Genomic DNA, 27,559 nt, shown 5'->3' with positions numbered 1-27,559 from the left:
TGTGCAGTATTACATACTGCTAGAAACTCAACGGTGCGCAGTGAAGAATACTGGAAAGGGCGTTCCACATAGCCCAGCGATGACGCTAAGCTAGAAGGCCCACCTCTCTGACATATTGGTGCTGAAACTAATGGCGCTGATATCTCCAAAACAGGGGCGCATACTGGGAAAGCCAACAGTGTGCTGAATTCAGCGCAGTCTCACCTTTCTAGGGGTACATTATTAAATACATCTCTGGGGACATAAAAGGCTTTCTTTAAGCAAAATGCCCCAGAATTCTGAATGGCAGCTACAAAATATGCCAAGCACTTTTAAGCCATGTAATAAGTGGTGTAAAGTTTGGCCAGATATTCTAAGAATAGGCTGGATTTACCAATACCACATCAGACACTTTGATAAATCTGGCTCCGTTTAGGACTGACTAGGCTAAAGTTGTACTGTCTACAAGTTGGAGACTATTAGTAAACCTATCCCACTGTATCTTTTCTTATTATGTTTTCAGCCTCTTCCATAAGTCACATTTTTTCAAGAATGGGCAACTTTACCATGTGATAAAATAAAGAGCCTCATCCACAACAACCACAAAAGACTTCAAGCTGCCATTGATGGTAGAGGGGGCAATACACGGTATTAAGAACTGGGGGATGTGAACTTGTGAACAGGGTCATTTTGATGTTTTTGGTTGTCATTATGATTTAAAAAGAGGAAACACAGAAGTTTGACAATAAATGGCTTCAACCAACCACTAACAGTGAGTGGGGAAAAAGTTTTTGTGTTAGCATTCATATTCTCTGAAAAAAGGGCAAAAACTCCCAAAAAATCTGCTGGAATATGTAAACCTTTTAGCACAACTGTATAGTATGTTCTAATGCTGGTCATACACATAAGCTGTCAACGCCACCTCTCAACAGATATACTCGGATTGACCTCCCTTTCAACATGCATTCTTGCATTGATAGGAAACGGGAACAGTTTACTTTCAAACAGCCCTGACATATCTCCAAACACCTCCAGTCTATTCCTTGGGACATGTGATCAGGCAGCCTGAAATTTAATACACCCCGTTCCTTTTGTCTTTTGACAGAAGACAGTTTTGTATTGCACTTTATATTGGGGACAGAAATTCATGCATGTGAATAAGGTCTTATAGCATTGTGGAATTTATAGAGACAGAAAAATCAGTCAGCATTTTGTAACCATGACAATATATTGTCTGAAATGCTTTTACGTTTTTGTAAAAAATGCCTTTCGTGAAATAGGTATATTTTTTTTTATAAAAGATGACATTATGAAGAATACAATAAAAAATGACAACTGGGAAACATTATTCATTGCATAGATATGGTCAGAATCTGTTGTTTCAGAATATCTCTCTGGCAATAACCACTTGAACAGTAGGATGGGATGTATATCCCATTTTGCTACAAAGGTAATACTTTTTTTCAGCCTTATCATACTATAAATATCATGCCATAAATATCAGGATAATCTGATCCGCATAAAATCGGATCCTGTACAGCCAGCATTATATGGTGTATATAAAAGGAAAACTACCGCAAAACTGGGAACCCCAATGTAGCCTCTCAAGGAAGCAGGTTGGCAAACGGGGATCTTGGAAAGCCTTGTTTAGGACCCTACATCATCACCAGTATGGATCCCAATGGTAAAATTGGTATTATAGATTTTACACCATTGGTTGGGCAGCTCTGCAGATATCGTCAGTAGGATTTGTATACTTAGTAGCTATGATGGAGGTGAGGTTATATTTTTAAGGTTGTTTGTTGTCAACAGTCTCCCTTCCTATGTATTGTTTTATGGCCAGGTAGTCCCATAAAGAATATGTGGTTATTCTGGATATTAATATCCATACATTTTACTGAATTTTTTACTTTTAATAAGGCTTACACATTTATGATAAATTGGTGTCCAGTATGTCTGTAAATCTATTGTATTGGTTTTGACATATACAGTAGGTATGGGTTTGAATCAGTTTGACCATTCATTATGGCAGTGTCCCTGACACAACAAATCTGTAGGCTCACATGGAGACCTTTGTATCTTACCCACATTTTGATCTAGTATTTGTTTGCCGATTGTATTGATTCATGTCACATGCTCCAAACCTAGAACAGGGCAAAATGACCGCCATATCCTAATGCTACAGTGAACTTAAGTAGTGTAAGGGTGCCAAGGTTTTCTTTAAATTGTGCCAATTGTTTTAGAATTAAAAGAAGTTCTTACCACAAAATCATTATTTCCCTGATATATTATTCATAGGTAATTATTGTTATGTCTCTTTATTCTCAATGTATCTAACAGAGAAGCGGTTGTGATTGTTATTAGCTCTATTTTACAACTAATGGTCTTATGCTAATAATAAAGCAATCCTGGGTAAAATATCAGTGTAGTTTATCCTATATATTAATCCTCTGTGCATGTTCTTTGTATGGACTCAACATAATGTGTGACTCGTGGTAATGACAGGGTTAATAGGGATGAGGAGAGTCCAGTAATGTCCATAAACCACAAACTTCTTCTCGTATTTTTATAGCTTAAGTTGAGACAAGTCCAAACCAAAATAGGAAGCGATTTCTTATTTTAGATATAAGTTACTATTCGTGTACTGAAAGGTTACAGGAAATGCCAATGAAGTCTCCAGAGACCGCCCTAAGCACATGGGATAATGATTTACATTAAAGTAAGTCAGTGTGGTTTTTATATATCATATATCAGTATATTTTTTTTACGTATATATGTATCACTCTCTTTATACAGATATAATACATATATATCCATTGTGTTTGAATTACGCTGGGTTCACAGGTTCACACCATTGCTTATACTGTGTTCAGGGATTCCATTCCCCTCTCCCCATGAAAAAATTGTGGAGAGAAAAGAGCTACAAGCAATGCTTTTCTCCCTGCGTTTTTCATCCTTTTCGGGCAAAAAACAAGCGAAAACCACATGGACCCCATTATAGTGTATGGAGTCTGCAGGTTTCCTTAAAGAGGACCTTTCACCATTTTGCCCACAGGCAGTTCTATATACTGCTGGAAAGCTGACAGTGCGCTGAGTTCAGCACACTGTCGGCTTTCCCGATGTGGGCCCAGTGTGAAGAGCTATCGGTCCGGTACCGTAGCTCTTCTATGATCAGAAGGGCGTTTCTGACACTCAGTCAGAGACGTCCTTCTTCACAGCACAGCCAATCGCGCTGTACTGTGAGAGCCGGGAGGAACTCCCCCCTCCCTCCCTGATAATACTCGTCTATGGAGGAGTACTGCGAGCAGATGGAGGGGGCGTTCCTCCCGGCTCTCACAGCACAGCGCGATTGGCTGTGCTGTGAAGAAGGATGTCTCTGACTGAGTGTCAGAAATGCCCTTCTGACCATAGAAGAGCTGCGGTACCGGGACCGTAAGCTCTTCACACTGGGCCCACATCGGGAAAGCCGACAGTGTGCTGAATTCAGCGCACTGTCAGCTTTCCGGCAGTATATAGAACTGCCTGTGGGCAAAATGGTGAAAGGTCCTCTTTAAGGTAACTGCTTTTTATGCAGATTAGGTTTCCATTTGGGTGTCCCCGAATAGAAGAACCCAAACACAGATGTGAACCTAACCTTACCAATGGAGGCTAAGTAGGCAAATTTGCTTTTTCTTCTCTAGACTGGACTCAGGCCCAGAATGAACAGAAGAGTATTCAATCTTGGAGCAATTCTCATGTACAGTCCTATGAAAAAGTTTGGGCACCCCTATTAATCTTAATCATTTTTAGTTCTAAATATTTTGGTATTTGCAACAGCCATTTGTTTGATATATCTAATAACTGATGGACACAGTAATATTTCAGGATTGAAATGAGGTTTATTGTACTAACAGAAAATGTGCAATATGCATTAAACCAAAATTTGACCGGTGCAAAAGTATGGGCACCTCAACAGAAAAGTGACATTAATATTTAGTAGATCCTCCTTTTGCAAAGATAACAGCCTCTAGTCGCTTCCTGTAGCTTTTAATCAGTTCCTGGATCCTGGATAAAGGTATTTTGGACAAACAATTCAAGTTCAGTTAAGTTAGATGGTCGCCGAGCATGGACAGCCCGCTTCAAATCATCCCACAGATGTTCAATGATATTCAGGTCTGGGGACTGGGATGGCCATTCCAGAACATTGTAATTGTTCCTCTGCATGAATGCCTGAGGATTTGGAGCGGTGTTTTGGATCATTGTCTTGCTGAAATATCCATCCCCGGCGTAACTTCAACTTCGTCACTGATTCTTGAACATTATTCTCAAGAATCTGCTGATACTGAGTGGAATCCATGCGACCCTCAACTTTAACAAGATTCCCGATGCCGGCATTGGCCACACAGCCCCAAAGCATGATGGAACCTCCACCAAATTTTACAGTGGGTAGCATGTGTTTTTCTTGGAATGCTGTTTCTTTTTGGACGCCATGCATAACGCCTTTTTTTATAACCAAACAACTCAATTTTTGTTTCCAAAATGAAGCTGCCTTGTCCAAATGTGCTTTTTCATACCTCAGGCAACTCTATTTGTGGCGTACGTGCAGAAACGGCTTCTTTCTCATCACTCTCCCATACAGCTTCTCCTTGTGCAAAGTGCGCTGTATAGTTGACCGATGCACAGTGACACCATCTGCAGCAAGATGATGCTGCAGCTCTTTGGAGGTGGTCTGTGGATTGTCCTTGACTGTTCTCACCATTCTTCTTCTCTGCCTTTCTGATATTTTTCTTGGCCTGCCACTTCTGGGCTTAACAAGAACTGTCCCTGTGGTCTTCCATTTCCTTACTATGTTCCTCACAGTGGAAACTGACAGGTTAAATCTCTGAGACAACGTTTTGTATCCTTCCCCTGAACAACTATGTTGAACAATCTTTGTTTTCAGATCATTTGAGAGCGGGCTGTCCATGTTCGGCGACCATCAAACTTAACTGAACTTGAATTGTTTTGTAGAAAGAAATGGTACAAAATACCTTCATCCAGGATCCAGGAACTGATTAAAAGCTACAGGAAGCGACTAGAGGCTGTTATCTTTGCAAAAGGAGGATGTACTAAATATTAATGTCACTTTTCTGTTGAGGTGCCCATATTTTTGCACCGGTCAAATTTTGGTTTAATGCATATTGCGCATTTTCTGTTAGTACAATAAACCTCATTTCAATCCTGAAATATTACTGTGTCCATCAGTTATTAGATATATCAAACTGAAATGGCTGTTGCAAACACCAAAATATTTAGAACTAAAAATGATTAAGATTAATAGGGGTGCCCAAACTTTTTCATAGGACTGTATGTACTCAGTAGGTGATATATACTAGATCAGTGCAGGTCTGACCACCAATGCCTCTCCACTACTCCCTATTATATTTATCTAATATTACATGGACCATTCCTACTGCCATACCACAACTGGACTTGTATACACCAATATTTAATAAAATGTGTTAATATGCATTTATTTGCAGCTACATAAAGTAAAATTATAATTTCCACAGATTACAATGATGGCATGAGTTCAAAATATACAATTTAAAGGATTTGAATTCCATTCACGCGTAATAAAAATTTGCTAAATATTCTACAGGTATTTACTTTTTGAGAAAAGAAATCAAAACTTAAGTGTGCAGTGTGAATGACAATTATATACTGTAGGTTTGGACTTGACTCAACATAAGCTATAAAACTACATGAAGATGTTTGTGGTTTATGGATGTTACTGGACTCTCCTCATATGTATTAACCCTGTCATTACCATGAGTCAGACATTATGTCGAGTCCATAAAGCCATACTTAAAAATCAAAAAGTAAAAAATTTATGGGGGTTAAAAGGCTACACAGTGGGTATTCAGAAATTGTCAGGTTCTGACAGAATACCTGCAGCCTCCAGCGAATGCCAGAAATACTGTACTTAAGTATTAGCCTATAGCATCAGTTCTTTTACCCTTTTTATGCATTTTTACTTTCATAGGTTGTGTTTTCTGGTTGTTAAGGATTAGTGTCTGTTAATTTATCATACAAAAGTAAACAGTCTTTAGAATTACCACCAAAAGTACTTTAGATTCATTTAACTTGTCTGTGGGCATTTTTACGGAATTGCCTTTGGGGGGAAATATGTGCTAATGTAAAATAATTTTCCAATTTTTGGGGGCTTTGGTCTATATAATGTACTTCAATTCCCACAACACAATCCACACAAATACATTAGGCCAACCAAGTCTCAAATATTGTAAATTATGATGGAAACTTTCCATTTTGATATATTTTGAGACGTGTGATCCAAGGAGAGAAATTCCTAATTTACTACATCTATCTATCTATCTATCTATCTATCTATCTATCTATCTATCTATCTTAGGACAACAGTGCACCTAGCATTGGTTATATGCGTTGACTGATAACATCTTGAAAGTGCATGTCATACAAGTCACTATCTGAAATGCCAAAATACAAGGTAAAATTTATAAATAGCGAAAATTAAAAAAAATTATCATAGGACACAATAATATAACTACAGGTATATTGAGAAGACCAATTCCACAAGTGAACAGAACTGAATATCACTGCACAGGATGATGAAGGACATTTGCAATCATATTATTCCACTGGCTGACACTGGAAACCTGGCCTACATTGACACAATGTTATAGATGATACCTGATAAATATATAGTTACACAAAAGTTGCAAATAGCATTTGCAGATATCATATGTGGCTTGCTGAAATGGGATTTGCTCAGTAGTTCCATCTAAACATATGCACTCTTTGCACGGCTGTTCCTAAATGTCCCCATAATGCCGCATCTCCCAGGATGACTGGCAATGTGGCGATTGAGTGCTGCACTTCTAATATGGTGTAGTGGGAAATATGTTTATTTTGGAGAGTGCCGTGTCTTAGTCAACAGAGCTTTCCTTCTGGTCGCCCACACATAATCTCTTATATGAAGCGATTCTCAGTAGGCAGCTGCTTGATAAGTGGAAGATACAAGTTATAAGCAAAACAATTTGGTGTGCCGATCAGTGTCCTACTAGATCACAGTCTGACTTCTATTATTATTATTATTATTATTATTATTATTATTATTATTATTTGGCTGTGAAAAGGTATTCAAGATGATGTACCCACAGATGGGAAATTCCTTTGATATGTTCAATTGCTCCCCAGCCTTATCTTTTTTCCGTGATCTTCGATTTTATTCCACACACCCTTGTTTATTATCATTATAGTCTATGAAGAGGAGAACACTGCATTAAAAGAAGGACAATAAGCAGCCAGCCTGTACTTGGCCCCTCTGTTCAGTACCAGGGTTCAGGCTCTATAGTATGGTCACGTTCAGTTATTAAATTATTGCACAGCATATGTCAATATTGCACATTGGTGTCATAAACATTTCACCATCTTTGATCATTTTTTTTTATTCCATTTTTCCAAAATCGAGCCGTAGCGATAAATGATAAAGAAGTACAATGAAACCTCCCCATTCCAAGCAAAGAACATTTTTTAAATGGGACCCCCGTTAAAAAGACCACACATTGGACTTAAATCTCCTGTAATTCCAATGTGGACACAGTTCTGTGTTATGCCACATTACAGCCTGGAGAGAACAGTGATGTGCCAGGGTCATAAGAGGAAAAATATGTGCACATCATTGGGACAGAGAAAGAGGATGATGAGCATTATCAGGCAGGCAGACTGGCAAAGAAGGGTAGGGGTTTCCCATGTCATGCTGCACTCAGAAGATGGCACAATAGCGGGAAAATGTATAAACTGCAACTGAGGTGTCAAGCATTCACGTCAACAGTCAGATTCTGTAAGGGGAATTCTAGGAAATATTGCACAAAAAGGAATTATGTAAATTTTGCCCCATGTTGGACTTTCTTGAGACGTTACCAGAGTTGAGTCTTAAATGTCCACATTTTCTATCATTAAAAAGTTAGTAACTATAGCCAACAATTAGCAGCAAAAGGAAAAAATAGAGAGGGGAGCCATGTTGGGGTCTGGAAATAAGAGAAGAGGCATGCTAGGAACCAGGAATGAAGGGAGAGCTATGCTGGGAACCAGGAATGAAGGGAGAGCTATGCTGGGGAGCAGGAACCTGAGAGGAAGCCATGATATGAACCAGCATTGGAAGAGGGAGCCATGCTGAAGATTGAAAATGAGAAGGGAAGCCATGTTAAGGACTTGGATTGAGATTGAGAGCCATGCTGATGGCTAGGAAGGAGGGTAAGCATACTGTGAAGCAGGATTGGGAGGAGGAGCTGTACAAAGAGCCAATAATAAAAGGGAGAGTCATGTTAGGTACCAGGATTGTGAGAGAGAGTTATGCTGGGAACCAGCAATGAAATGCTAAGGATCTGGATTGAAGTGGAGAGCTTTGCTGATGAGAAAAATCCTGGAGTCCAGGATTGAGGGCTGGAGCCATACTATGTGCCAGGATTCTTAGGAGAAGTTATTTGGATGGGGGGAGGGGTGTACAAATTTTCTGACTTTATTACACATTTAAATCTGTACTTTCCTTGAGAACATGACCCAAATTTAGTTTGGCTCAAAGAGGTTTCTCTGTGCCATTTAAATGTATACAGCACAAATAATAATAAACTGTATTGCAAAAAGAAGACTATGGCGTATTCAATAGAAATCACAATGTAAGTCCATCTCATCAATTGTTGCTGAGTAGAGATGAGCACGCTCATAGCACGCTCCCATAGAAATGAATGGAAGCGGCTGGCACACGGGGGGTCAAGCGACCGGCCGCCGGCAAAGCGTACGTGCCAGGTGCTTCCATTCATTTCTATGGGAGCGTGTTGTTCAGATTGGCTGATCCGAACAGTGTTCGCTCACCTCTATTGCTGAGCAGTGCCTGTGTCCAACCATATAGAAAATATAGCATATTAGTACAGTTATTATACAATAATCTATGATTATCTATTAAGTATTTCATTGTCTAACACTAGATAATGTGATGAGCATTCATGTGATAGACATTGATTTATAAGAGCTATGTAATGAATATCAGCATACATGCACAAACACACAAACAGTAGTTGACTTCTCTATACTTTCCTACTAATGATTTGCATATAAATAGCTTCATAAAGACAAGTCAAAGTCAATCCATGATAATCTCCTTTGGTAATTAACAAAATCAATATACTTTGCCTAAAATGAGAGCAGAATCTGGCTACTTACACTCTTTATACCCTACATCAGGCCATGACTCTGTTATTAGTGACAGTACTGTTAGTGGCCTATACTTTCTTGCAGAATAAGTCAATTTTGTGTCTTATTTTTCATTGATCTTTTACAATTAGCTCGTGGTCTAGAGCTTTCAATTTACCTGATGCCCAAAAATATATACTGTGTGTGGATAGCTTGGTTCATAGATCACTACGCTATGGATACATCCAACAACTATGGACCAAACATATGTAAAAAATCAAAACTGAGCCAAAGCAGAGGTCAGCTGTACTGAATAGCCTGTCCTATGCCTGAACTCCACTGTGTTGGCACTACTGGCAAGTTCACACTTTTAACATCAGATGTATCATTAAATGGGTTCAGCAAATCTTCCTGTGCAGTAAATTTAACATATGTATAGTGCTTGCTGCTGTTGGATTTTCCTTTTCGTGTCCCCCTATTTGTCCCCTGGTCCGCTGGAGTGATGCATTCGGAACCGAGAGAAGTAGGCAGGCAAGAACGCCGAATCAGTAATGTTGTCTTACCATTGCCAACTACATGTGTCCTGATGCCCTTTCCTCCAGTCACCAGTGTTCTCCATTGCCTAGCTATTCATTGCCACGTCCATTTGCAGAATGTCAGGTGAGGTGAAGGGTAGGGAAAATGGCCAAAAGTTACATGGATTTGTGCAAAAGATGTTTGAGAATATCTTGTGTTGTTCCAAACATTAATATATTGCTGACACATTTACTGGTGTGTGGAATAAGGTGCTACCGTTGCTACTGTGTTGAAACCATCCTGTAACATGACTGTTGCCAGCACAAGAATTTACAATGTAGAGTGCACACATACACCATGAAAGCTTTATGTATGATGGGGTGTCCTATAACTGTAACAAAGGAACTCATTACTACTTTTTACTATGGCATTTATGGCTGCAGGAAACTGCTTGGAAATCAACCAAATTGTGATGGATATAGTTTAAGAACTGACTTCTTATCTAAGGTCTTTTAGTCCCAGCTCAACCATTACAATCCCTCACCAATCATTGCTCGGTCATATCCCATGTTGCTCTCTAACCTTTGACTTTGAAAGCCTGTGATTTATAATCACTACCTCAACCCATGTGAGATGAATGGGGTCAGCTTCTCTAAATCACTGGTCCCTCTGCTGGTGAAAAGAGAAAAAAATCATTGAACGATATGGGTCTCTAAATAGCAATTGATTTTTTTGTTTAGATTTTTTTATATACCTTTTTCCTATAAAAGCAATTATTTGTACTTCCTCCACTTAGCCAGTAAAATGTATAATTTACAAGGATCCTCATTCTTTTTCTCCATTTTTCTTGTAAGGTGTTGATGGAAGTGAACTTTTGAGCTGTTCAGTTTTTTTAAGGCTTTGTTGTGTTTTGCTCTGCCGGGAAATTCAGCAGCATGTTTGCCTGAATGCTATCTGCAAATTACTCAGTGGTTAGCACTGCAGCCTTGCAGCGCTGGAGTCCTGGGTTAAAATCCTCCCGTGTTTGCGTGGGTTTCCTCCGGGTACTCCGGTTTCCTCCCACACACCAAAGACATACTGATAGGGAATGTAGAATGTGAGCCCTATATGGGACAGTGACTGACAATATCTGTAAAGTGCTGCGGAATATGATGGCGCTATGTAAGTAAGCATAATAAATAAACATACATGGTGGTTCATAATGTTTTACGTATTAACATGCGTAATTAGGGCCATGTGCAAACAAGAAAAAAAATAAATACATCTTAACACTTTGGTGGACATTTTAAGAAGAAATCAATAGTACACTAGAGGGCACCATAACTGATATGTAACATATTGTACCTAGACACAAGAGTAGCTCCGAAATTATTTCAATGTGTTATATGATCTAACAAAGTATATTTTTTATATTTATATTAGTATATATTTTTAGTCTTTGCAATAGTGTTACTTTTTCATGGTTGTTTTTTAGTAATGTTGAACTTCTTGCAGAAAAGTTGAAGAAATAGAGACTACAAGGGGCCACACGGTGGTTCAGTGGTTAGCACTGCAGCCTTGCAGCGCTGGGGTCCTGGTGTTCAAATCCCGCCAAGGACAAAAAACCATCTGCAAGGAGTTTGTATGTTCTCCCTGTGTTTGCATGGATTTCCATCCCATATTCCAAAAAAGACATACTGATAGGGAAAAATGTACATTGTGAGCTCTATGTGGGGCTCACAATCTACATTAAAAAAAAAAAAAAAAAAAAAAAAAAAAACTACATTTCTCAACAACCATTTTCCTCTGTGTGTTACAAATCCTATCTACTTTCCATTTTGCACTGTTATTGGTGCTATTATTAAAACCTTGGAATACTTTATATTTACTTTTTTCTTATATTTTTGTAAACCTTGTACTTTATGTCTTCTCCTTTATGCTACGATAACAGTGACCTAGTACTTTACTGATAAAAATGCTGTCAATTCCATGGACAAAGTCACTTTGGCGCCAGCACTATCACTATTTTGCAAACTGAAAATTACTTTAGATATATTTCCCAGAAAACAGTGTTTTGCAGTATTACTTTTACTAAATATATGGCATAGACATAAATATGATATGTCTAAAAGTCCATCTCCAAATCTGTTATTAAATCTTTTGTCCTTTAAGGCCTGGGCCCCACGGGCCAGAAGTGGCAAAATCGCAGCATTTTACAGTACCTGCAAAGTGAATGGGATTCATGTGAATCCCATGCCCACTTTGCGGTAAAAAAAAAACTCAGCGCAGAACGCTGCAATTTCCAAGACCAGCACGTTTTTGGAAATAGCAGCATGTCCATTATATCTACAGAAATGGCGGCAGCTTTCCCGTAGATATAATGGTAACAGAAAGTCCACAGAGAAAAACTCCTTGAACTTTCTGCACAAAGCGCTGCGGGAAGAACCGCGATGCGTTCCCGCTTGGAGACTGTAAGGTGGAACAGAGGAAGGGGCTCTAGAAGAAAGAGGAGACACAAGAGAGTCTTGTATGAGTCTTTTAAGGTGATTAGATAGGTAGAAGGATGTCATTGGTGGAGTGGAGGTTGCATGGTGTCTATGAAGTAGAGAAGAAATGTAGGATGCAGCAGAGTTTGGTAAACCTTTGTAGGCTACAGTAAGGATTCCTCTGTATACAATTTTTCCATAACTCTTAATTGTAGCAGCCGGAATCTATACTTGGCCAAGAAGGATATATAATGAATTACTGCTATGTCTACACCCATAAATCATACCATGTGTTTGAAAATGGAAACCAATGCTTGAAAAGGCCAAATGTGTCCGCTGAACAATGTCTATTAATTTCCCATAATAATGCAGTCGTGTTTACAGCATTGGGAGAATCATTGGATTATTCTTTTCCGTGAGAAGCGAGGGGAACGGTGCTGAAAGCTGTTATTCTAACATTTTGGCAACATCATCATCTTTTTAAAAAAGCCAGAGAATCACCGCCTAGGAAACTGCACTATATACAGGGCAGGTCCTATCGATTTGTTTCCTTTCTTGACTTTTTTCTTGGACTTTTGACTGACTCAGCATCCAGCTGCCAGTGCCTTTTCCTGCTGCCAGCATAATTGAAGACATAACTTTATCTTGACTCCATATGCTGTTCAGAAAATTGAAGTATTCACAACCCTTAAGTTCCCTGATGTCCTGTGGGATCGTCTCTTCCATACTCATGGTTTAAATCTTTTCTTTAATACTGGGATCTATGTGATGGCTGCATCATTGGAGATTTATGGCGTTTCTTGTATGTACGTTATTCTAGTAGAGATCTTTCTTGTGTATCAGGTCAATGCCAGTTCATTAATGCGACTTTTTTTAGAATCAATGTGACGTCATGTCTACAGTAAAATCGTCTGGATTAACTCCTTCCTTGGCATAGTCTGATCCTTTGCACATCCCACCCTGTATCACAAAAGTACAGGCTATAAGACTGTAGTTACTTCAGCTATGACATTCATTTTATGTATTTCTCTTGTTTACATAGCACCAGCATATTCCACAGAGCTGTTCCCAGTAGAGCTCACAATCTAAATTCCCTATCTGTATGTCCTTGGAGTATCTATCGGACTTACCCGTAATAAATAGGCAGAGTCAAACACGTGTTATTTTTAATATTCTGCCTGTTATAAATACATTTTTCTGTTATAGTGTTAAAAGTTTTTTATTTATCTCCACTTCAATGATATCTACATCTATACATCTACGTAAGGCGCCACTGTCACTTGACCATAAGTTACACAATGGACCACAGAGTACCTACTTATAGTGCTATGCATATGTGTAAGAATGGTGGACCCTCATTAGGTTTATCATCTTAGCATAGATTGTGCCTAAAACATACTTTGCCACTTTTGAATATGAAAAGTTCTTATTTGGTTGGTTCTGATAAATAAAATAAATGTGGTTGTGGAAATCATTGTGTAATGCAAAAAAGTACAGAAGAACTGTCATATACAGCGGTCAGGCTGTATAATCAACATCAGGCCAACCGGAGATCACTCCGCACAGAGAACTAAATGATCCTGAGTCTTTCTTTTTCTTCTTAGTTGCTATGACTCATACTATCTGCTATGAACTTGTATGTGTTCTTTCTTGTAATATATTGCTGTATTATCCATCCTGCTATAACATACTGAATTTCCCCATGGTGGGACTATTAAAGGATTATCTTATCTTATATACAGAAATAACTGACCATTGTTGAAATGGCCCATGGACAGGTCTATACACTTAGCCAGTCATTTTACCCATGGTTTCCAGATGCCAAGCATAAGACTGAAATGCTAAATATATGTATTGTGTTATTAAACCATATTTACATGACCAGGGGTGTATCAAGTATCCACAGGGCTCCATAACAAAACTTGGAATGGGGCCCCAGGCTACCATCACCACCTATTACATTACATATTACAGTAAGATTAGAACTTGAAAAGTGTACGATTATATTTGCTCTCCTTTACTTGTAGAGGAACAACACAACACATGTAGGGATTTTACAGTACAGATAATTCAAACAGTGATGTCATAGTACAGGGGCAATAAAGTCAGTGATGCCACAGTACAGGAATAATGCAAACACAAAAAGATCACTGTGTACACTGTGACATTATGGCATATGAAGAATGTAATTATTATATCATATGAATGCATTATAATGTGCCAGTATAGTAATGACAGCCTTGTCATATACACTGGTAACCAATATCCTGGTAAATCTAGTTACTTCTACAGTACTTTCTCTCACCATCATAGTTCATAGAACTTAAAGGGGATGGCCACTTTCAGACCAATATTGAGAGACAAATGTTATGGTTTGTAAAATAAAAAGTTGTACAATTTTCCAATATATTTTCTGTATCAATTCCTCACAGTTTTCTAGATCTCTGCTTGCTGTCATTCATTCTGTTACTTCTAGTGGATAAAAGCCTGACCATGGTCATGTGATTTACGGTCCATGGTCATGTGATGAGAACACAGGTGCACAGCTGATTACCAGAAACCATGAGGAATTGATACAGAAAGTATATTGGTAAATTGTATAACTTTTTATTATACAAGCCAGTGTGGCCAAAGTGGACAACCCCTTTAAGCCACTTATCAAAGAAATCTTTGGCCTGATTTTTGCTTATTTTATAGCAATCCTTTTTAGATTTCAATGCCCTAAACACGTTTCATTCAGTCACACACTTATCATATATCGTTTTTCCTCCTGAACAATGTGGTATAATTTTAACGTTTCTATGATATGGTATTATGTATTAATTGTTATTTCAACATTATCAATATCCAATTTGTGCTTTAGTTTAGTTGTAGAATATTCTACCTTTATATTAATTCCTGTCCTCTGTTATGAATTTGAAAGGGTTAAAATATAATCTAGGTTAATACAATAAGTTAAAGCATAAATAAAACTTAAGTAAAAACCAGATAACTAGAAGTTGTCCTAAAGACATGTCGGAGGTGATGGACTTGCTTAGTAAGCTGAGACTGCTTGTGCGCAGGTTCTTTGCTGCTGCTAGTACTGCACAGATGTTGCTATGCAGTGTGCGGCGCAGGGCCCCAGCCTGAAAGACTGCATGCCTGCTGGGGTGCTTGGGTTACACATTATCAGCATCAGCCTCTTCTATTCTCCTTCCCTTCCCCCACTACTAGGCAGCCTCTTTTCATTTAAAGTGTGTTTTTGTCTGCACGTGAGTCATTAAAAAGGGAGGAATGCACCAGCAGGAAAAACCTAGGGAAAAGCAATGGGCTGAAGCAGCTTTCTCACCCCTCCTTCCAGCCAGTGGCATGCTCTGCCTATGTGTGTGTGTGTCAATCTCCTTGTAGTGTGGCGAGCACTTTCTACTATTTCGTTTGTTTTTTTTTTCAATTCTCTTCTCAACGATGAACATTTCTGCGGTGCACCCTGGACCACAGCCAGTGTCTATGTGAGAGACGGTTAGCGGGGTGATGGGATGTAATAGCACAGTGGAAAGAGGCAGAATCACAGACACACACACATATACACACACACATACAGGAGGAAGCGAGCAAGAGGGGCTGTGTCTGTATTCCAGCAAAGCCACAGAGGAGGTACTGGAGATGGAAATGGATGCTGCTTGTTAGGCCGTGAGCCTGTTTAACCAGGATTTAATGGGATGCTTTTTCTGGGGCTGACATCTGCAAAGCGTCTCATCCTAAAGAGAAGGTAATGTTTCTGAATCATATCTCTCTACCATTTGTGAATTGTATAGGAAATAAATGATGGACACATGAGAAACCCAGGCATTGTATATTTAATGGACAGACACCTGAACCAGCTGTAGAGTCTGCAGAGCACTATCCTGCATTCATTTATAGATATGAGATTTCATTTATTTAAGAATTCTCTTATAATAAATAGATAGATCATCCATGATATATACAGAACATTCATGATCTGTAACTTGCACATTATGTATATAATTAACAAACATGTTCGTGCACATTAATATACCGATATACAGTGAAATATGACAAATGTACATCTATGCACCATGGTTTGTCTTATAGGAATGGACATGGCATTTTCATACATGTGATAGTAAGCAAACATTAGGAGTAAAAACATTAACTATTTAATTGATCTTGAGAATAAATGTAATGATGAAAAGCAAGGCGCATGTAAGAGAGGTGACATAGCTGGATTTTATGTTGCACTTTGAGGTCTAGTAAGTGCAAAGCAAGGAGACAGCCTTCAGGCTGATAACATAGGAGGAGGATGTTATTCATTCAGGGATACACTAGAAGACATGCAAATTGCATGATGATGAAGGTGGTGATGCTGGTGTGTACTGCAGAGACATACTCAGCCGACAGGCTCATTGCTGCAGAGAATAAAATATTACAGGTTTCACCTTTTCCATGGTCACAGTGTTTTAGGAGGCGTATAGTTCTATAAATAGCCCTGGCAGATTTAGAGCTATACACAGTGATGCAGGCAGCCTACCCAGACACAGCATACACTTAGGAAACATGAGACACGTCCATTATAATACTCTCTCAATGGTAGTAAAAGAGAAAAAAGGAGCTACACTCTACTAAGGGGGATGGTGGCCGAAAAGGAAGGTTTCATAGACTTTTACATCTCAAATGACTGGAGTTCTTGTCAAATTCAACCATTGCATAATTGGAGTGGTTTGGTAAAGAGTTAAATGAAGTTGGTGCCGGGCATCTTACCCTGTCATCTTCTGATGCATATTTAAATAGGCAGAATTACCTTTTAGTTCATTGGAAGGGCTGTGTGAACAGGCTCATGTTGCTTACAGTACCATGCTGGTAAATAATTCATGAATATTATTTGCACATGCTTTGCATTCAGTCTGTCATGGTGGGAGCAGGAGTCACCTGACACAGAGTTTTCACTCACTTCCATATTCATATGGAATATCAATTATGATAGCTAGAAGGCACTGAGATGAGCAACATGTCATTAACCTACCGTGCTATGTGTTACCAAGTCTCAAGTGTTGGATCTACCTTTTAGGGTGCATTCACACTGAGTAAACGCTAGCTTATTTTGTAGAGTAAAATTACACTTGTAAATTTTGCTATCCCATTGACTTCAATGATATTTTTTTACAAGTGTAAAAATACGCCTGTAAAAAATACGCCTGTAAAAAATACGCCTGTAAAAATACGCCTGTAAAATGTCATTGAAGTCAATGGGATAGCAAAATTTACAAGTGGAATTTTACTCTACAGAATAAGCTAGCGTTTACTCAGTGTGAATGCACCCTTATAGATATAGTTATATCCACATCCAGACATTGGCTCTGCTGTGAGGTCCTTGTCAGAAGCTACCAGTAAGATGGATGTCATGCAAATGTCTACCGTTATCCTTATAAAACACTGCCTTACATGTAGCCATGTCATACAGACACATTGCAAGTTTATAGGATAAGTGGGATACATTTGTTGCTATGCAGAAATAAATATTCCTTTAGGCTAAGGCCCCACGTTGTTGAAATGCAGCTTTTTTGTTGCAGTTTTCGGTGTGTTTTTTTTTTTAGCAAGAATGGCTACAGAAGGAATAAGAAACATATAGGAATGACTTATACTTCTACCTTCCTCTCAATCCACTCCTGGCTTTGGCTCAAAAAAACACAACAAAAACTGCAACAAAACAAGCTGCGTTTCCACAACATGGGGCCTTAGCCTTAAGCGGATTGAAAATCCTAGGCACAATCCACCTTGTCAGGTTCCATATCTGTGTGGCCATTCTGTATTTGCAGAAAGAAGACTCCATTACCTTGATGCTACTCACTATTGAAATGACATATGAATACCCCTGACTAGTTTTGAAAGACTAGAACTAAATATACACATTTGATGTGATTTTTCCCAAGGTTAAATTTTATTTGTGGTGGTTCATAAAGTGTTCACAAAGGTAATAGTTTGAATAAAATGGCATCACATGACTACATTCTATTGTTGGTGTTTGTATGCATGCATACCTATAAGTGGTCTAATGCTGTGTAGAAGACACCTGTGCCCTTATGAGTAGCGGCTGAGACTAGAATCATATTATTGACAACCATTATTTGGACAACATGAATAATATTCATAGAGAGTGAATGGCAGCTATGATTGGCAGCAGCAGCATAAGGTGTCAAAACACAACTATTAAACCGTATGCTGCTCTATATACATGTAACAAGGCAGCAGATAACTGCTAATCCACTTCTGCTTGTAATAGGCATTGCAGAAATGTTCAGTTGTAAAACCAACTCTCATGTTTGGTGATGGATTTTTTTTCAAACCTTGGTTTTTCTCTTCCATTGCATTCGCCTAGCTTTGGCTTGTTGGCATTTGGGAGTTTCCTAGAGCTAAGGTAGTAGGTGACTAAGTCTATAGGACTATGAATCAAGGAAAAGATTAGTATTGTTGTTGTTTATGCTGTTGTCTTACTTACTGTATTGTCCTATATTGTACAGTTTTTCAGCTAGAAGGCTATCTGTAGTTCCCAGCAAAACAGTGAAGGAAAACATGCCTAAGAAGCCCCCAAGCCTCATGGGAACATAATGTACTTCCATAACAAACCTCTTTTAATATATTGTATTGTGTTGATGGGGCTTGTTACTGTGAAATGCATTAGTCTAGCATAGACCAACAACATGATGTTGGATGTCTCAGCTTTTGACCACAGAACACCTATTTGAATTGAGTTGTGTGTCATATTAGGATCTATGTTTTAGATGGGTTATGGGTTACATTGTTGAGGATCAGTGAAGTCAATAAAAGCATTTTGTTATTATAAGACAAGATTTTAGAACATTTTGTATACGTCATATTGGATGAGGCAATGTTTACATACAACAGGAAAGAAGACCATACTCCCAGTGGGAGAAACAAGTGAGGTCTCCAGAGAGAAATGTCTATGGTGTCATGACTCTCTTAGGTATGTGTTAAAGGGTTTTACAGCCATAATTTTTTTTAAAAGGTCTGTTAGTGCTATTAATGGGTTAATAAGTGCACTAAAATAACTTTAGCAGTGTTTTGAGTGATTTGTGGGTTTATCTGGTAGTGCCAAGCAGCTTCTGAGAATCTTCTGCACTTGTTTACATGGTGTAACTTCAAGTTGTCTTAGCTAATACAATGCATTTTGGTAGTTGTAGGCTCTCACGCTATCTCACTCCTTCCCCCTCTAATACCCCCCCCCCCGTCTCCCTAGCTATCACGACCACTACTAGTCCTTTCCAACTAACTCAGCCTACCCCCTACACCATTATATTTACCTGTCTTGCTCCTGCCCAGGCCTCCTTTTGTGGGGAACGGCTTATCCTCTTTTGTGGCCCGGCACTGTGCTATAGCCTTCACTCCATCTCTACTGCACAGGTGTGGGCAGCTAATTCGGGTTCCCATGCTTGCACAATACAAATGGCGTGTCGGCTTAAGTGCAAAGCTGGGACTCCGGCTCTTTTACGCATGCGCGGGGAGATGTCACAGAAGGAGGAGGAGTCGTTCTTTGCAGAATAACAGGAAGAAGATAGGTAAGTAGTAGTGATGTTCTATTTAGGGGAAACTAGGAAACAGAGGAATGGATTGTTACCGGATAATCAGAAAAAGTCCCTGGGGTGGTCACATGACTACCCTAGGGATATGGGTAAATATACTTTTTTGCTCAATTATGTCACTTAGAAAGTAGGTAGGGGGAGGGTGTTTAGATTAGTGTAGGGATTTAATTTTATCCCGGACAACCCCTTCAAGATATGTGAAATATCCATGTATGTAATGTCAATAAAGTTGGAATGTATCTTTTATCAGTAGAGGACCCTTGAAATATCCTGAAGCACTGGATACAGGGCTGCTTTAACCATACGGTATACAATACACTATGACAGTGGGGGGGGGGGGGGGGCCATCAGGACAGCGGGTCAGTGCAGGTGCTATCCTGCTGTTCTGATGGTGGATCCTGATTTTAACTCTATCTGCATCCTCAGGTTGAATGTGATGGTGGAGCATAGAGCTATAAACTTCTTGCCCCACCTGTCAGGCCTTGACTAGTGCTGTCTGAGGCAGAGAGGCATGATAAGTGCTTATCCACTGGCAGCCAGAGCCTGCAAGCAGTAGGATGGGATGGGTCACTAATGGGACAGGTTAATGTGTGAAGGGCTATAGGAAGACATTATATTGTATGTGCCACTGCAGGGAGATTTTGCACTGTGATGGGCCACTGAGGGGCATTATATTGTATGAGGATCACAAGAGGATTTTTACACTGTGGGGCATTATAGATTCAGGTCTGGATGCTGAAGGGGGCCCATTTATAAAATGTTTGGACTGGGCCCACCAGTGTGGATGCTCCTGGTCTCTATCCACTCTTCTATTTTATTACTAAATTGCTATCATTGATAGCTTCTTCATTTGTACATGCTGTCATTAGCTTTAGGTGATACATTGCTGCAAGCATGATGTCTGTTGAAGTGTCAGTTCTGATGGATAGAGGAGAGGACTTGTGGTAGTCACCAGGCCTGGCTATAAACCTGTCAATGATTGCTCTGTTGGATTTTAATTTTCTCTTTCCTCAAAGTCTCCTCTCTGAGTGGCAAATCAGAGTATTCCTCATGGAGAAAAAGATGCGTTTGATTAAATAGGCGTTTATTAAAATTACAGCTGGCTCGCCATTTCCTTCAGAGTCAGTGCACTAATATCCTTTGATTCTGAGGTTCAATCAACTGTAGAGATACAGATGATGCCGTCCTCAACCACAATCCTAGGACAAGGCGCATAGTAAAATCTAATCACATCTGCATGCACTGTTTGTAGAAACCTGCATTGTATGTGATTTGTATTGGATGTGTCAGTTTATTGGCAACTCATTTAATATTATTGGTACAGTGTTGCAGAATAATTTGACACCCGATAAGTAAATAAAATGATAACATCTATTTTCTCTGTAAATTGTCCTGTATATATGAGCACTCTCTGAAACATCACACTCTTACCTGGAAAGATAAAGGTAGCCGAAAATTCTCTGGGGTATGTTCACCAAACTTTTGTATAGTAAGCCTAGTTATTGGTAATTTCTGGTTTTCATCAGTTGTAGATGACGTTTATAATGTAGAATGCAGGGTGCCATGGTGTCACAGCGGTTAATACTGGATCCTTTATGCAGATTTGGAACCCAACCCAGGCAACATCTGAATAAAGCATGTATTTTCCCTTGTGTGCTCGTGTGTGTGTGTGTGTGTGTGTGTGTGTGTGTGTGTGTGTGTGTGTGTGTGTGTGTGTGTGTGTGAGTTTCCTCAGCTCTGAAAATACATGCCGCTAAGTTGATTGACTTTGGATAAAATGGGCTTTTGTTTCTGTGTCTGTTATATGGAAATTAGATTGTAAGCTGAATCACTGGGGCAGAATTGATATATTCTCTGTATAGTACTATGAATATGTTGATGCTGTATGAAATATTCAGTAAATAAAACATGCAGGTAAACAAATGGTTTATATCTTGCGGACACTGAAAGTATAAGCCTATGGGCTTGTACCTTCTAAGGCTAATTTGTAAGCGTAATGCAGCTGAGATTCAGAATTTATAACAATAATTATCCAATGTCAATCATTTAAATAATTTTATATTCCCCATACATCACATTTCCTTATATTCTTAGATGGAATACATTGTGCTGGTTATAATATATGGGTAAATGTTCTTATAGTTAACAAAAAAAGACCTACAATAATTCATTTAACAAGTTGAAGAATTTTTTGAAAATTAACACTATAATTTGTATTGTACGTTGTTCCTGACTCTGGGATCACAAGGTTTATGGAACACATGCCTAAGTCCTGAATCATATGGCGACACATTCACGTATTTCACATACAGACAGAAGTGTAATCTGGACTTTTTGACTGTTCCAATACGTACAAGTACAACACAGGAAATCTCTTAATATTGCAGAACTACTTTTGTAAATGAAATGAGATTCATACAGGTTTGCCAACTTCATGATCATTACTTAATCAACTTAAAATGTGGTTATCCGAGGAGATATATCTACAATAATAATACAAATGTAATTCAATATACTGTAAGCATTCAGCACCACACAGTAGTGGAGAGGTAACTCAGAGATATGACTTTACCCAATGTTTTATATAAATCTTTATTTAATAAGGTTTCAATTAAAAAGAAACAAGTTTCCGCTTTGAGGCTTTCCCCCACATCGCAAGACGCAGCAAAAAAAAACTCTGCAGATAAAACTTTGATGTGTTTCTGCCATGTTATTTTTCCGAAGATTTTTTCACAGAAAGCCTGCAGAGTTTTCTTTTATGGACCTTCTGCTGTTATTATACCTATACAGAAAATGCTAGTGTTTTCGTAGGTATAATTGACATGCTGCGATTTTCAAAAACACAAGATGTCATCCATATTGCGCATGTGCTTCTGCGACCCCATTCATTCAATGAATAGGAGCGCGGAAGCATGGCCGCAAAACCAGACAGGGTGGATAGTAATCTCTGCTAACCCAGCTGTATTGTAAAAGAAAACTGTGTATATATAGTGCATATGTCTCTGTGCTGTGTCACTATAGTGCATATGTCTCTGTGCTCTGAGATGATCTTCTCTTTTTTCCCGTCCCCTGTCAATAGACTTTTTTTGTTCAGATTTGATCCATGGCAGAAGGAGCAAATAAGTGAATAAACAAGGACATATCTTTAATACCGTATATTACAAAGTTTGTTAACTTCACCTGTACTATGGATTTATATGAAAAAATAAAAGTTTAGTTACACATTGAATGGAAGTATTTAGCAGTGACATATCCATAGCCTGTGTCCAATATCATTACACGTGCATGTAGTCAAATCTGAAAGAACAGCAACTTTCTAAAGCCACAGAAAACAAATGAGTCAGTCCTGTGCTCTCCCAACAGATAGTCTCTGCTCAGCACAGAACTCAATAGAACTCTGCATTGACCTCATTCCCGTGAGCTGGCAGAGGTGACATTTGTCTCTTCATAAATGATAATTGTACGAGGTGCTATTTCTTTCCAAGTGATCACCAGACGGCTTTCCAGAAATTGGTACATAGAAAATATCTGTGATTAAGGGGAGTTATCCAGCTGGGACAATTACTCCAATGATGTGTCCCCTGCCAGCAGCGGCTTGAAGGTGGTCTCACAGTCTGAGGCCCTTTCATTGCTGTCCATGTATTGTTACTGCATGGGAAAACAAGGCATTTTACTGTGCATCGTATGAAGTGGACACTTGTAGCCCTCCAAAGCTGAGCTTTATGGAGCATTCGCCTTGAAATTCTAGGGCTCCTAAATAGAAGCCCCCTTTATAAACATGACATGCCACAATAGCACATATAACAGGGGTCTTTTATTGTAAATGAAACTCAGTTGCTTGGCTTATTGTGACTAACAGTAGTATACATCACATAGTGGCAAGACAAGATATTGCTACTGGCCTATATATGCATCAGGATATCACTATCACAGTAACCAATACCAGATTGTAGAAGATAGGCTGGCACCAGGTGCCAACGCCTGGCTGGTAGGTAATAGCTACATTACAATGTTAGGGAGTAAGGTTGAACATAATAGGTACTAGCAGTCTCCTGTTTACTAATGCCCCTTCTATGTACTCATTGACTATATGAAAGATTTTGTTTTATTGCTTTATTTTTTATGTTGTAATTCCTCTACCTTTGCATTGTACCATCCATTACTGTTGGAACTTAGCAAGGACATGCTGACTTAGAGCACTGCCTATGGACTAAATGTGAAGCCTATTAGACTGCTTGATTTTATTGATTTGTAAAGTACATCCTGCCTAATTTTAATTGTATTGGATTTTGTATATGTATAGGAATGAATACACCCACTTTTCTTATCGTTCTCCTCCCAAAAGGGATCATTAGGAGTTTTAAGTAAAATGACCTTTTCACTGTCTTATAAAGCACTCTTTAATATGCAACACATGGCAAATGACTACTTTCCTCTATTATCAGAAAAATACCACCTAGGACTAATGCAGGTCTGTCGCCAACACGCATTTTATTACAGCAAAGCCAGGCCATTATAAAAGTGCAGAGGGACCATTGTGCAGTAGCTCATATAGATAAGTGCCTAGTGACAAAGTTGATTCCTGAAGGTTTTCTGCAGTTTCAGGCTGGATGTTTATCTATACATTGACGCTTCCCTGCTGGAATGAGTTGTGTTATGGAGGGAAGACATATTCCAGCAGCCCTACTTACAAACTGACCACCAGTTCACAAGATCTGTACTTGCCAGAATCCATTGTATAGTGAAAGGCTGGACAGCTGTGCTTTGCTTTATTAACCACTTCAGTACCAGGCCAATTTGTGGTCCAGGGCCAGACACATTTTAGGTTTTTTTTGTATGTGCAGTTTTGAGGGCTGTAACATTTTTCTCATACGTCTCATTCAACTAATTTTTGCATCTTTTTTCGGGGTTACATAGGGCTTTAGTTTTATGTTGTTTTTATTTTTGAATGTGTTTTAATTTTTTGTATATCCGGAAAAATATAAACAAAATAGGAGGGAAATTGTGTCTGCTTTTCACTTTGCTACTGAAAAACTTTCTAAAATAGTTTTTCCTCTCTGTTACAGTAATTTTTATTTTGTATGGTGTCGTCGGGGACCCAGCAGCTCCCATAAGACGCTGACACTGGCGGATTACGTGACTGCCGGGTCAGAGGGTGGCCGCATCATGGTGGTGCCCATAGCTGTGTATACAGCGCTTATTGCGCACTGTATACACAGCGATCGAGAAGGGAGGGAAGGTAATAAACCTCCCCTGTCTTCTCTCTGGGAGCTCCGGCTGAAGTTACAGCCGGCTCCCAGTATCAGCAGCTGCACAATCTCAAGCTTCTGATTGAACATACGTACCGGTCTTGTCAGAACACGGATACCACCTTCCGGATGTTTACAGTCTATGGGCAGTCCGGAAGTGGTTAATACATCACTTTCAAGATCTCTGCTTTCTGTGATTAAATAGAAACAGCTTTATTTACAGAGTCGGCGATGTAGTCCTGTCTCTGCGGCCAGAATACAGATAGCACTACTAAAGTGTTTGCCTTACCCAGCCTAAGCATTGGAGGATTAGGGCAGAATGGGTTTTCTGTCACTTTAAACAAAGGGGCGAATTAACTAAACCTCTCCAATACTTAGAGAGTGTAAAATTAAACAGGCAGTCTAAATATGTATTTTGCATGGGAGACTTGCATGCATTGTAGCATGTAATATAGACATTACTCAGTGTAGGGGCACTGTGAGGGCCATTATGTTACACATGGGGACACAGTACAAGTCACTACTGACCTGTAGGAAGGATGATTTTTAGAGAACTAAAGAATAATTTGTTCATTGTGAGCTCTTGTGGACAGGATTCTATGGGCATATTTATACAGCCTGGTGTTCTATGGAGACATGATCATATAACAAGTTGATTGGCATTCATCTGTATCAGCCATTTATATTACCCAGGACAGACTACACGGGGGAAGAATCATGCTACTATAATGGTTTTCTCCACCTATCCAGTTGTTTGTCATTTCCATTTTCACAAAGCAACATGCTACTGACAAATTTCCATCAATTTTTACTGCATAAAAGGTGCAAACAAGGGGCCGAGTGTTGGCTGATTTATTGGCTGATCAGGGGGACAGGTACACAGGCATATCTTCGGGAATGGATGTTCCTGATAATTGACCCAAACATCAGCTCATGTAAATAGGATTTATCTATTTCTATACTAGACTACTACTTATTTAATTGATGCTTATCGTACTTGTTTTTATCTTATACATTTAACCATTTTTGTGGGTAAATTACTCTGGAATTAGTGTTGCTTTACCAATAAATAATAGTAATAACTGGTGGATACTTCTTACATAAACATTAGATATTAAGAAGGACCTACAGTAGGCTATAAATGGCCACGTTATCAGGTTCATGAGCAGATACCGTCCTATTTGCTTATAGCTGATTTTTATGTATTCCCACATGAATAATCTCAGAAACAGCTAACCAGATTTTCTTTCCATTTACAGATGACGGAAGGGCGGCGATGTCAAGTTCACCTCCTAGATGACAGGAAGTTAGAACTTCTCGTACAGGTAAATAGGCTCTGCCCTTATAACTAAGTCTTTATATTGGACATTGCTAGATTGGAAAGTGGAGAATCGTGGTAGCAGAGAGAATAATAAAAAAGTACAGTCCTGAGTTGTACAGTAAATATGGCTGCAGCCATAACTACTGCAGCTCCCTCCATAATTGTTTGGGCCTTGCAGTATCATAGCCATTGGGGGATATGTTAGATTGAAGGTTAGACATTGCTTGTTTCTAGAGATGAGCGAACACTAAAATGTTCGAGGTTCGAAATTCGATTCGAACAGCCGCTCAATGTTCGTCTGTTCGAACGGGTTTCAAACCCCATTATAGTCTATGGGGAACAGATACTCGTTAAGGGGGAAACCCAAATCCGTGTCTGGAGGGTCACCAAGTCCACTATGACACCCCAGGAAATGATGCCAACACCTCTGGAATGACACTGGGACAGCAGGGGAAGCATGTCTGGGGGCATCTAACACACCAAAGACCCTCTATTACCCCAACATCACAGCCTAACAACTACACACTTTACACACTCAATACCACCTCTCTGACAGTAGGAAAACACCTTGAAACATGTGTATTTGGCACTTGCAGTGAGGAGAGCTTGTCACCAGCAGTGAATTTGGCCCTTGTAGTAAGTTGAGGTTGGCACCAACATTTGTTTTGAAAATCAGGGTGGATTGAGCCTCTAACCAGCAGAGTTTGGGCAAATTCATGGTGGAGGGAGCCTCTAAACACCCCAGTTTGGGCAAATTCATGGTGGAGGGAGCCTCTAAAAACCCCAGTTTGGACCAATTCATGGTGGAGGGAGCCTCTAACCAGCCCAGTGTGGGCAAATTCATGGTGGAGGGAGCCTCTAAAAAACCCAGTTTGGACCAATTCATGGTGGAGGGAGCCTCTAACCAGCCCAGTTTGGGCAAATTCATGGTGGAGGGAACCTCTAAAAAACCCAGTTTGGACCAATTCATGGTGGAGGGAGCCTCTAACCAGCCCAGTTTGGGCAAATTCATGGTGGAGGGAGCCTCTAAAAAACCCAGTTTGGACCAATTCATGGTGGAGGGAGCCTCTAACCAGCCCAGTTTGGGCAAATTCATGGTGGAGGGAGCCTCTAAACAGCCCAGTTTGGGCAAATTCATGGTGGAGGGAGCCTCTAAACAGCCCAGTTTGGGCAAATTCATGGTGGAGGGAGCCTCTAACCAGCCCAGTTTGGACCAATTAATGGTGGAGGGAGCCTCTAACC

The 27,559-nt window shown here is 39.4% G+C and overlaps 1 protein-coding gene across 4 annotated transcripts in view; it reads left to right on the top strand.

Moving 5' to 3' along the window:
- FRMD4A (FERM domain containing 4A) overlaps nt 1-27,559 on the top strand; it is a 347,533-nt gene that overhangs the window by 163,513 nt on the left and 156,461 nt on the right. For 3 of the 4 annotated variants that reach the window (XM_075273982.1, XM_075273980.1, XM_075273981.1), the window contains exon 2: nt 26,256-26,321. In XM_075273982.1, the coding sequence (XP_075130083.1) occupies nt 26,256-26,321 (66 nt within the window). Of the gene's footprint in view, nt 1-15,375; nt 15,901-26,255; nt 26,322-27,559 lie in introns of those variants that run through there. The other variant, XM_075273983.1, reaches the window with a different exon arrangement.

The sequence above is a fragment of the Leptodactylus fuscus genome, chromosome 5, assembly GCF_031893055.1.
Source record: "Leptodactylus fuscus isolate aLepFus1 chromosome 5, aLepFus1.hap2, whole genome shotgun sequence".
NCBI classification, from domain to species: Eukaryota; Metazoa; Chordata; class Amphibia; order Anura; family Leptodactylidae; genus Leptodactylus; species Leptodactylus fuscus.
The sequence above is the reverse complement of the archived record's forward strand: the minus strand, read 5'-3'. Positions and strand labels throughout refer to the sequence as shown.